The 12,525-nt window shown below is 43.3% G+C and overlaps 1 protein-coding gene across 1 annotated transcript in view; it reads left to right on the forward strand.

Moving 5' to 3' along the window:
* Positions 1 to 12,525, forward strand: part of CLMP (CXADR like cell adhesion molecule) — a 43,737-nt gene that overhangs the window by 22,463 nt on the left and 8,749 nt on the right. Inside the window, exon 2 of the mRNA XM_082777837.1 lies at positions 11,875 to 12,032. Coding sequence (XP_082633963.1) covers positions 11,875 to 12,032 — 158 coding nt within the window. The remainder of the gene's footprint in view (positions 1 to 11,874; positions 12,033 to 12,525) is intronic.

A 12,525-nucleotide genomic window follows, 5' to 3' on the forward strand; every position in this document is an offset into this window, starting at 1 on the left:
GGATTAAGTTAACCACAGCTTCTTGATGTGTAAGGTAAAGCACTGAAGTTACAGCTGAGATATTAGATGGCTGATGTGCAGAGGTGCTGAATACCTGCAACTCTGCATGCACTCAGTTGAGGGTATGAAGGTGAATAGCACCTTGGGGAGGCAGAGGAAGACCAGAGTGCTCAGTTTAGACAGCCAGCACTTTTATCTAGTCTTCCTTCTGACTGAAAATGCCCTCTTAAACAGAGGGGGAGAGCTGTGTGTCAGCTTCTATTAAAGAAAACTTACTTTTTTGGAGAAACTTAAACAGCAGAAATACACAGGTATAGCTGTGGCCAGCCACGTGTTCTGTTTGCTGCTTGTAGCAATTCTGGCTCAACAATATTGGGGGCTTTTGGAGGACAAAATTTAACCCACTGGAACACTGAAGAGCAACAATATAAAAAGCAGATTCTAGCCTGCAGGAAAACACACTTGGTCATTTCTGTGGAGAGGTTACCTTCCTGAAAACCTGGGTTTATGTTTTCAGTATCACTCATAGAAAATAGAAGCAAAGCACACCAGCTGGAATGTTTGAGCTCCTTGGATCTTGTTTCAGCTCCCAAAATCAGCATAAGGCAGACTACTTTGCAAATAGCAATGTTTTACCTTAGCAAATTGCCTTGGCCCTTTTTTTTGCAACTTTCTGTGGTCAGTTAATGACTTATTCTGCTGGTACTTACGAATAAATGTTGGTGTTGTACAAGTAAATATTGGAGGGAATTCAATGTCAAATATACGTATGCATTTACTTGCAAGTTTAGGCAATTGGGAAGCAATATCAGGTGATGTATCTGATCAGATAGAACAGCTTGTTGTTTCTGTCCTGTGGAGAGGACTGAATATGCTGGTACTGGAGTAAAGAAACTGGAGACAGCTGTGACCTGCTCACAGATACTGTCAACATTAAAAGAAACTAAATTCATTAACTAAATTATGTGCTCAGCTATCCCCACAGACCACACATGATAGGAGAGCTGGAGTTTACTGTAAATGTGGCTGACAGATGCCTGCCAGACATTACAATGGACTTAATCAGCAGAGAGCCCACTACCCTGCTCCAGCAGCTGTGTACACAGTGTGTGTCGTGGCAGCTGACACCAAAGTGTGGCCCTCAGGAACTGGAAGTTGGGGCAGCCTAGAAGTTGTGGTGAAGCAGAAAGGCTTAAGGGTTTAGGGAGTGCTGCTTGAATCTCATGGGTCCCTCCTTGACCTGCTATATGACTTTGAGCTTTGCACAGGATTGTGTAAAGCAGGAGGGATGGCTGGAGGCCTTGGATCCAGCCTCTGGTTCAAAGCAGGGTTGGCTTACATCAGGCTGCCCAGGACTTGAGCCAGTCCAGTTTTGAAAAACTCCAAGGATGCTGATTCCACAGACTATAATCTTGCATATCCTTGCGGTATTTTTTTCCCTAATATGACTGGAATTGCCCTTTTTACAGCTTGTCTATTGTCCCTCATCTATTTCTTGTGTACCTCTGAGAAGAGTCTGACTCAGATTTCTCTGTAACCTTGTTATTCCTTCTGTAAGCTTTTACATATTCATCCCTGAGGCATGCAGGTATTCTCACATACATTTGCATGGACAGAAGTGAGGCACAGAAGCTGCAGCTTGTCCAGGAACCCTTAATTCCGTAGCAGGGCTTGAGGTCATTCTGTAGAGTTTGTTTCTCATCTGTCCAGGAAGCTTAGATGAATTCCTGGAGAAATCCCCACTGCCAAGTCTTCCAAATCATTCAGCAGAAAACTTTCATCGTTTTTCTTCAGGCTGTTTAGACCTACTGAGATTCTTGCTTCAACGAAATGCCTGTATTCCTGCACCAATACTGAAGTCCTCATATTCTCTACCTTATCCTTTCTACTTTCCAGAGAAAGAGCTGGGGGTCCTGGTGAGTGTGAGCAGTGTGCCCTTGTGGCAGAGGCCAACAGCATCCTGGGCCGCATTAGGAGGAGTTGGTATCAGGTCATGGGAGGTAATCCCTCACCTCTACCCAGCAGTGGTGAGACCATAAGTATACTGGGTTTGGTTTGGGGCTCCCCAGTATGAGATAAATATCCTTGAATGAGCCAACCTAAGGGCCACAAAGATGATTAAGGGACTGGCATCTATTTAGAACAGGGCCTTGGACTAGATCAAGTTCAGTCCCTCACAGCCTCCACTATCCTGTGGTTCTCAAGCAGTTTTAAGGAAAATAATTTATCAGGAGCAGGAATGGATATTTAAGACAGATCTGCACAGTACTGCTTCAACATCTCCTGCTTTATGACCATGTTCAGAGCTGTACTTGATAGAAACCCTTTTTGAATTTAAGGAAATGGGTTAGTCGAGTTGTGGTAGGGACCTCAGTCTGCATAAGAAAGGAAAATATTTGCTTTTAGGTCGAGGGTCAGACTTCTTATATACACTGAGATGGAGATTCAGAGTCCCAGTGGTAGAACTGCAGCTGGTCATGCCCATTTCTTCTAGGCTTCTGTATACTTTGCCTGACCTTTACAGTATGTTTCTTGATAAGATACCTGACCTTTTCATATCCAATTAGCAGAGTTGTTCAACTGTTGCCTGAATCACATTTTATTCCCCTCTCCCCTCCAAACCCCTCTTTCTGTTCAGCATCTTGGAAACATTGTGCTTGCTCACCAGAGCTCGATGTGTAGCAGCTCCTACGGCTTCCATGTGCTTGGACACTGCTACCCAGCTGCCACTTCTCACAGAGAGCTCTGCCTCTCCGGTCACACTTGGGGCATCCCTCCCTTCCGAGGAGGAACATGTGCCAGAGGGGAACTAGATTACTCTTTTGTGCAAAGGTCACAGGAATATTTGGCAGGCATGACGCTTGCATGTTCTCATTCAGGGTTTCCCCTAGCAATGGCCCTAGGCTTTTACAGACTTTCCTGCTCTGCAGAGCCCTTGGTATTTGCAAACATGCAAAATATATGTAACGTGCATTTCAGCTGCCGGCATGAGAGCCCTGCGGTGAGCAGAGAAAATCTGCTTCCTGACCAAGCTTGCAGAGGCAATTGGTTGGGTGATATGACCACTAGAAAGTAGTTCAGTGTGGTTCAGCTCTGACAGATTCTGAGCTCTTTAACCCTGGAATAGGCTCCCTCTCTGTCCCTCCCAATAATTTACAGGTTGTATTTAGCTTAAGAGATGCTGAAGCTTTGCTTTAGTCCTTCCACTTTCATGTTAGAAAAAGCCACTTAAAATGGCATTTAAAAAGTCAATACTCTCAGGCTGCATCTGTTTCTGTTGAAGTGAAATGGATCTGCTTTGTTTTACTCCTTATTCCTTTACCATCGTAAATGGTAACTCAAGTCATGCTTTGAACTTTTAAGACAAGGGTTTTGATACCTTATGTTAAGCTTAAAAAAAAAAAAGTGTAGGTTTACAGTAAATAAATAGGTAGTTGAAAACAATAATAGGCTTTTCCATTTCAGAGATGCTCTGAAACTTTCACAGAAGAAAAGCCATTCATTTTCTTACGTTCCTTGGTTGCAGCATTGTTGCTGCACTTAACTGACTTGATTAATGTAACGTTATTGTGTAGCTGTGTCCTTTTTAGGCTGGTAGGCTGTTGTCTTGTGGAACAGATCCAGAAGTCTGGGGAACGTGGAGCTTGGCCCTCAGCTCATAAGCTGTGATCTTATGGGTAATGGAATCCTTCTCAGACCTCAGCATCCCCAGCTATTGTCAGTGCACTGGTGTCTTAGGGTCAGCTGTGCCCAGTCATTGAAAAACATATAGGCGTGGGTTTATCATTGTCATGCTTTGCATTTAGTGTTATGCAACACTTCCTTACTTCCTGACTTTAAGTCCTTTTAAGTTCTGAATTGGTTGTAACAGCTGTGCAGCGTTGCTGTCAGCAGTTAAAATAGCTGTTGTGCTGCACTTTGGGAGATGCGTCCCTCTGAAGGGAGAATGCTTTCCAAATTATGCTCATCTTTTAAAATCAAAGCAAGTTCTCACGAGTATACTATTCAGTCTGCCCTTTAGTTCTTAAGTGTTACTAGGAAGAACCTCACAATCATTTTGAATACATAGCCCATCAAATGCAAGATCAGACCTAATTCAGTGCAACACAAACTAATGCTCAGCATGTAGAGATCTTGTGAACCATCTGGCTGATGCCAGCTGCCTAAGATGCAGTAGGTGGGTGTCTCTTCCAGCATTTACAGGGGGGTTTGCATTGCTCTGTAATCCCTACTTGTTCAATTTGGCTTCAGAAAGCAGGATTTAGAGTGAATCTGGTCTTCCAAGACTTAAGTGCATGTGTAGAGATGCAGCAGCTCCTGGCACTGGGGGCTGGACAGAACAGAAATCTGTTCTTAGGGCTCTGCTTGCAGCTGGGACGCTGTTGTGCCAAACTGGGGGAAAGACGTAGGGAAGAAGCTGAATAAATACTGATAACACAATTAAGAATGCAATCTTTATTTACTTACATACTGAAACCAGTGCAAGGACAAGGCTTAAGAGAACTAGATTTCTTGTATTTTCTAACCTCCGACAGGTTCAGTAAGTGTAACTTAATTCTGGCTACTGCTGCAGTGGTGAGAAACAGCTGGGTAGGCAGTATCTGTAACCCTGACCCTTCCAGAGTCAGCCTGCTGTTGGTCTTGCTGTGCTCAGCCTCAAAGATCGCACCTTGTATTCATCCCAGAAGTGCTGCAGAATTTCACATCTTCCCCAAGACTTACGGGGATGATGGGGAGGAGCTGCTGCTGCTGTTCATTTTCTGCCCTACAGCTAGGCTGTAGCTGAGTGTTTGAGATTGAGTGACTAGGAGAATATGAAAAGTGACAGAGTGCTAATACATTAGGCATTCATTCTGTATCATATTAGCAGTGCTTGTAGTGGATAAGTGAGATGTCATACCACGTTATGTGCAATTATGGGTGCAGAACTGAGCATCTCACTGAAAAACATGGATGTGCTGAACAGGGGCTGAAGCCTGTTCCTTAAAACCACATCCAACTTGTTGAAAATGTCTGAGATGCAGAAAAGGATAAAGTTTGCTTGTGAGTACCTTCCAGGTTTCTTGGTAGCTTTCTTGTCATTCTTATAAGAAGTTCAAGTTCTATGACAAAAAGCAGCAGCGGAACACAATCAGTTCAGCACTTTCTGGTTAATCTGTTACATTTTGGTGCTAAGAGGGGGCAAAAAAAAGAATCCTTAATACAGCCATAGTTTTATCAGGAATCTTTATCTCCTCTTTAGGAAACTTTCTGAGTTATCTCAGCTGATACAACCCATTGCTCTCAAATCACATAATTTAATATAGATACTGGAAATCCAATTTATATCACTATAAGTTCTTAAGGTTTATTGATATAGTATAGCATTTTAACAAAAATTAGTTACGATTAAAACAGCGACCTAAAGATTTGATAATTGCAAGGTTCACATGAAACTTACTGCAGGGTATTGGGGCTTTCTCAAGTTGTGTGCCTAAGGATTTCCCCTTGGTGAATTACTCACCCTTTTTTTGTGGCATTAATCACCAGATGATCTTTGCATCTTGAAGCCTGCCCTAAGAGGTAATTGTGCATCAATTGTCAGCAGTGCTAAACCTCGGAGATGGCCCTGCGAGGTGTCCTAGCTCTGGGGGAGTTCCTCGGTCACAGCCTGCTGTGATCCCAGAGAGCTCAAGGGGCTCTTTGCTTAGAACCATTATTTATAGGCTCATGAGATGATTGACTATTAGTCAGTACTTTTCCATTCCGGCTATGATTCAGATAAGGCAGTTCTGGTATTTTCCACCAACTGTGCTGTTCTGGTGTATTCCAGAACCTGGTACTTCTCAGATTGGGCTGTGACTTAAGACACAAGGGTTTGAAATGTGACTGGGGAACCCGTTCGTGCTCTCCTGTTGCGCACTGACAAGAGGGATGTCTTAACATTAATCTTAAACCGTAGCTGGGTTTGGGGAAAGAACTATTGCACCACACTCAGCACAAACCTTTGTAGGGTACTCAAAGCAGCCCAGAGATGCTATGAGGAAAAGGGAATATCCGACAGCCTTAGGTGCTTCAGCCCCCTGAGGATGTGATACGTACTGACAGTCTCTGTACAGATCTCATCCATGCAGCTGGAAATCACCAGCTGCATTACTGAAAGGCTTAGATGAGCTGTGTTCCTGTAAAAAGAAGACACCTGGATCATTTTCCTCATGAAATGCCTGGACTAGAGGCTAAGGGACTTCACACATCCCTCTGTACAAACATTTTGTGACCTATTAAATAGGAAGAAGCAGTTCTGATGTAGTCTGTTCTGTTCTCTATGGTCTCCAGGGATATAAATCCAGACCTGCCTACTTGCACTTGATTTTAAAATACAATGAGAAAAAGGACAGACACAGTACATACATAGCTGCTGGCTGTCTCTGAGGATCCTCAGCTAACCGAATGCTTTGACATTTTTCCAGTATTCCAGAGTCTCTGCAGGGTTTGGACTCAATTGCATGTTGGTGTTGAAGGCAAGCTTCCTGCTGGCTTTTTCTGGGGACAATTTTACCTCTTGCGCCTAGGAATGTGTAGGTAGGTTCCTTAGGTTGAATGTGGCCACTTGTACTGCCATGAGTCTCTCATTTGTCAGCCTCAGGCTGGCACTAGGGGCAGCATGGACGCTGCATTTAGGGCATTTCTGTGCACACATGGTATGCTCTGCCACTATGCTGGTGTAACAGCTCACCACGGCTCGCCTCCCTCATCCCAGAAGGGCCAGGGAGTGAGGGGCTGCTCTCAGGAGCTTGGAGGAAGGGTGGCCAGCAGCTGGCAGTGTTTTTTCTGGCAGGAGCCTCTGTATCACCAGGAGGATTTTAGCCCCCTCCTGCGCTTTTTGCTTTGTCCTTGCGAACCTCTAAAAATCAGAGGCTCTGGCTTTGTGAAACGCGGCTTTTTCTCTTCTCCTTGGGCCTTCCTAGCTCTGCAACGGTTTCAATTCCAAAGACTTCACGTCACCCCCATGGAAACTCGGCAGCGTGCTGGAGCTGCCTTTGCTTTCTGTTTAACAGCCTCCTCAAACCTCAGCCCCAGCGCATGTGGTTCCAATTACAGAGGACCTCTGCAGTGCTATGAGGATAGGCCGACCTCTTCATTTTGACACAGCCAGCCTGTCCCTGCGGGAACTGACTGCTAGCTCACATTTTTCTCATTTGAGATGCTTTCACTTCACAACCAAATTCCTGAAATCAAAGGGAGGCTGAGGGGAGCAGGCTGCAGGCAGCATGCGCTGGGGGCCAGGTCTTGGTCACTTGGAGCACTTGGGCTCTCAGGGGGAAGGCGACCCCTGGCCTTTCTGTCTCTGCCAGCCAAGGAATACAGAAAGCAGATGTCCCAGAGCACAGCCCTGGCTGAGTTAATTATCCTTAGGAGACTTCCAGCCGCCCCCAGCTTTTCCTCCCTTGCACAAAGAATGCAAAATAGCTGTCTGTAAGAAGACACCATTTTGTATTTATTTTGGCCTAAAATGCTGTCAGGGTAACTAACTGTTAATGCTAGAGTGGTCTGATGGCGAGTGTGGGGTGTCAACCTTGTGGGTTCTTAAAGCTCTGTCACAAACTGAAGTAGCTATTCACCATTTTGGTTGTCCACAGCAGAAACTACAGAAAACTTAAAGGGGAGATGCAAGATGAGGTGCAGGTCTGTCCTATCGCTACTGATCAGTAATAACTTGAAGAAAAAATGATTCATTTCTCAGCAGAGAAGAAGTAGAACTAGTGTCTGTAGTGTCATTGATACTTGGCTGATCTGAGTTTCAAAATCGCTCAACCATCTCTTAAGTTTTACTTCAGATGTAGTTTTTTGGCCACAAAGAATTCTGTAGTCAGCCTCCTATTGAAGCATGTAAAATACTAAATTTGTTTGTTACCAAATGCTCAGATCTTGTTCATTAGCACTCGTGAGAGCACTAGATGGAGTGAGGGCAGACTTCTGCTTTTCCATGAAGAAGCTCAGTAAATAAAATCTTACAAGACTGCAGTAAGATCTAACAGATGTGAAATCTTAAATTCCTGGCATGAAGGAGTGGTTCGAAGTTGCACCATGTCAGGCTGAGCTGTTTTTTAACTCTCAAACATTACTCTTGTGTATATATTGTTTAGACAGACACTCTCTTTAAATACTTGCTTGAGTGGATTGCATGTATTAAGCCTGTCAATAAGCGAGTCAAATGTACAGGGTTATTCAGCTAGAGAAACGTTACCTGTCTGAATAATACAGTGGACACTTACTCTTTGGAGTGTGGACTAATTTAAACTGTTTAAGTAGAAATTTTTTATTCCTTTTAGTCAAAATGGTCTAAATGAAGTATACTTCTACAAGCAGTTCAGCCTGCAGGTCTAGCTGAGCGTGGGATTGTTGGATACACCGAGGTGGTTTTCTAAAAGCAACCCTGGATTTTGAGAAGAATGTGTTATTCAGAGCACTGCGAGACCAAACCTTCCCCATCATCAGGCAGTAGGATTGCACTGAGGTGTGAAAATAATTCATTTGAGAGCATCCCCAAGAGGACTTGACAGGCTACCAAAATTATTAATGTTGAAAAAATCTTGTCTTTAGCAAACTATTTTCCAGTTGCCCAGACAGTTCTATAAGCCGTCCTATAACAGTCCTAAACAGTCCTATAAATCCTATAAAATACTTGCTGCTCTGTATTCCTTGGATTTGAAGCATTAACGAGGGATAAAAGACAAATCTTTCTCCCTTGTCTACTGGGTGCCAGAGCTATTGTCTTCTTGAACAATTGTGCAAGTGTTAAGGCATTACAAAGGTCTCCTCCCCCAAAGAGAGAATGCTGCAGTGTGTCAGCAAGCCTGGCACCGCACCCAAGGCTTTTTTCAGGCCCGTGAGCCACTGCTTTGCAATGGGTTTAGGGCTCCTGCTCCACAGAAACAAACCGACCTCCCTTGGAGTCGTGGGATGCAGGCTGAGTAAATTGCTGAATGACTTGTGGCAAAGAGCCCCACACAGGATGTGGAAGGGGAAGAAGTTTTTTGGGTAAGAACTGTGGAGCCTGCATACATATTGCATTACTGAGTGAGACCCGGGGGTCTGACATTTGAGAAAATCTTGTCTTAATCTACTGCCATCTGCTGCAGCCAGCACAAAAGGCCTCACCCAGAATGTGCTCTGCCTTTCTGGAGCTGGGTAAGGGGCAAGGTCTGGAGCCTTCTGCACCCACCCAGCACAGCAAAAGGCTTGCCCAGAGCAAGCTGCTTGCTCAAACCCGCTGATGTGTGCTTTGGCCAGCATGCAGGGCTGTTTGCTGCTATGAAGGGTTGCCCATAAAGAATTCCTCATTTAAACAATTTAGGCTGGAAAATAACTGAATGCTATCTGCAAACTCTCATTTCTTTGAGCTGTTCTTTCTGGGTCTCATCTGCAGATAAATGAGAGAACCTCAGATAGCATTTATTCTGTGAATAATAACTCAAAGTAACTAGATCGCTGCTCAGACATGGTCTCTAGTTCCTTTCCATTTCAAAGGCATAAATTCCAGCTCATGTCTAAAGGCAAATTTGTGTTTCTGTTCGATTGTCTCACTTATTGCCACAGTGAGACAAAAAAAGCATGAGGAAAGCATGTGGGCTGTTCACTTCAAGCTCTCGTCAGATTTTGAACAGGTAATTTTGATAAGCAGCATCCTCTGTGTACTTCTAGGAAGCTGTATTTTGAGCTTCCTTTTGTCTTTGTGCAGGTATAGGTGACTGGAAAGAGAAAGTGAAGGTTTTGTCTATAGAAGATGAGCTTACAGGTGAAGGGCTCCTGAAATTCAGAGCCTGCTTGCTGGGGGCAACAAGAATAGACCAAGGTGCCCTCCTAAAAACAGTCTATCCAAGCCAGTGATGAAGGAAAGTGATACAAATATACTCCATCAAAAAGCAATTTTTAATCTCAATCAGAGTTTCTAATGTAAAACTGCATTTGAAAATCTAGAATACCCCGTGATATGTATACAAAAGCTCAGTGCTCTGCTGGCATTGCACTTTGAAGCTGCTGCAAATGTGATGTGAATGCTCACTACTGTTGCGCTTTAATTAAACTTATTGATCAGCCATCTAGCAAATATCAGCGTGTTAATGAAGGCAGCCTGCAGCAATGTGGCTGCAGGAGAGAGCAGGCATTTGTCTTAGGCAGAAGGTATAATTGTATTTGGCAGATGGAGCTTTGGGACTAGTGAATCCAGTGATAAAGTGGATTAATTTTCCCTTTAAAGAAAGCAGCTAATGTGACTGAAAAGGAGCTTTCATGCTCATCAATTCATGCAGAGATCTGTGCAGAGAGGAGTGTTTGATCCTTTGCAAGACTCTACCTGTCTGATATTTCAAAGTGTTTTCGTACATGTGTGCGTGTAGCAGATACCTTCTATACAAGTGCTCGACAAGTATTGACTGAATATTGGGAGCTGAGGGATGGTCATGGTCTGAAAAGAGGAGTGGGAACAGGGTGGGTAATTCTGTTCAGAATAAACAGAGTAACAGAGAAAGCTAAGACAATGTCACCTGATGTCACTTCTCCTTTTTTTTTTTTTTTTTTTAAAGGTTAAAGTCCCAGTGTTTGAATGCAAATGCAGGAATAAATTTAGCCTACGTAACTACAGCTTCTCAAGCTCCTGCCAGTAATCTTGCTATGTAATCATGGGGTTGTGTTCAATACACGTGTGACGTATCTTCCTACCGCTGCCAACTCTCACTGTTTTAATCTGTTTCACGGTAATTGGTCTAAAAATTGAGAGATTTCAGCTTGCTTCTTTTCACAGGGGAAAAAAAAAAAAAATAAAAATGTTTGGGGGCTTTCTTCTTGCACAGCAAAACTTAAGAACAACACAGCTGCACTCTGAAGATTCAACACAGAAGGCGAATGGCATTCATGCCACAAAGCCACGTGGAAGCTCGCTTGCAAACATTTTCATTTGGTTTTGTAGCAAATCTGAGAGTCTAATCTGAAAATCTAAATACACAGGTTTTCCTTTCCATACCTCTGATCTTTTGGGCTGGTTTTAATCGAAACTGAGCTTACCAGAGCCCGTTTGTTGTCTGGAGATCTGTAAAGCAAAGAATCAGACCCTGATTCAGTTTAGTTCTAGCAGGGCAGCAATACGGAAGGAAACCGGGACAGAAACTGCGAATTTCGCTATGATTTAAGCAGTGCGGGTTGAAAATTACTCTTTTCTGGGATGCGCCATCTGCTGGCTTTGGTTTCAGGGCGTTAGCTTGTGTTTGGGGTTTTTCCTTACGAACGTTGAAAGGACGCAGCTTCCATCTAGTGGTTCGTCTTGGCAACTTCTTTTTTCCTGACAAACCGTTTTTGATGACTTCTGGTGGTTGTTTGGGTTGTTTGATGTTGCTGTTCAAAGAGACTTCGCTATTCTACTCGCACCATGCTTTTGTAAGGTTGCCAGGCTGTTTTCTTGTTTCCAGTGCTGAATTGCATGCAGAAACATCATTCGGTTTTAGGAAAGAAACTCTAAGCATCATCAGGCTGATGTAGGAATAAATCTATGGACTCTGAAGGTCTTTTGGGCTAAAACGTCACTTACAAAACAAGGGAATACAAGGAGAGGGCAAAACCAAGGAGGCAATCTGAAATTTTGAGCGCACGGAGGATGTAGGTGGATATATTAGCAAAAGTTTCTGTGACTTGAGTGTTTGCAGCTCTGGAGTGCAAAGCCATCTGTTCTTCGTGCTTAAATATCGGTGTGAAACTAACTCCCTATGTATGGATAGATGTCCCCTTTAATCAGCTGCAATGTATCCAGGAAGCCAAGCTGTTGGGCTTGCTTTGATGCTATGAAGCAAATGATGAAGAACCCTTATTTTTGGCCTCTGACCACCAGCATCTCTCTTTCAGCTTCCTGTTCTGTTTGGCTGGCTGAGGCTCAGACTGAATTTAAGAGAGTGGCTGAAGAAAACGTGACTTTGCCCTGTCACCACCGCCTGGGCCTCCTGGAGCAAGGGAGCCTGGATATTGAGTGGCTGCTGCACATTTCTGAAACGGTGCAAAAAGCGGTAGGTGCATCCATGATCAGCACCTGGTGGGAAAACTGCCTTGTTTCCATGTTGACATCAGCAGCAGACATTCATTTAAAGAGACTTGTGATTTTCTTTGCTATTTATACTGAGGAAGTAAGCAGCACTTAAAATAATAATAAAATAAAAAAAAAAAGAGAGAGAGAGAAAACTATTTTATTTAAAGAGATTTAAAATGTATAAAAGTTATTTGATATTCATTGTATTCATTGATCATATATCGGAGTGGGTATTGATTTTCTATCTGGGCTTTCTTTAAATCAACACTGTTATTTAATCAGTCATTTCTGGATAAGCCTCAAAATTACCCTTCAGGTTTTCGGAATTGGCTTTTGATTTTATAGGTACAGGTATTAAAACCTTAGTTTCAGGGGAAAAAAAAATAGTAGTTTAGTATTTAAAAAATCAAGTTTGTGTTAACTTAAATTAGCTAGCTGAATCTAGCTAAGATTAGAGAATACATTTACATATT

This window comes from Aythya marila (assembly GCF_965140915.1).
Source record: "Aythya marila genome assembly, chromosome: 23".
Lineage (NCBI taxonomy): Eukaryota > Metazoa > Chordata > Aves > Anseriformes > Anatidae > Aythya > Aythya marila.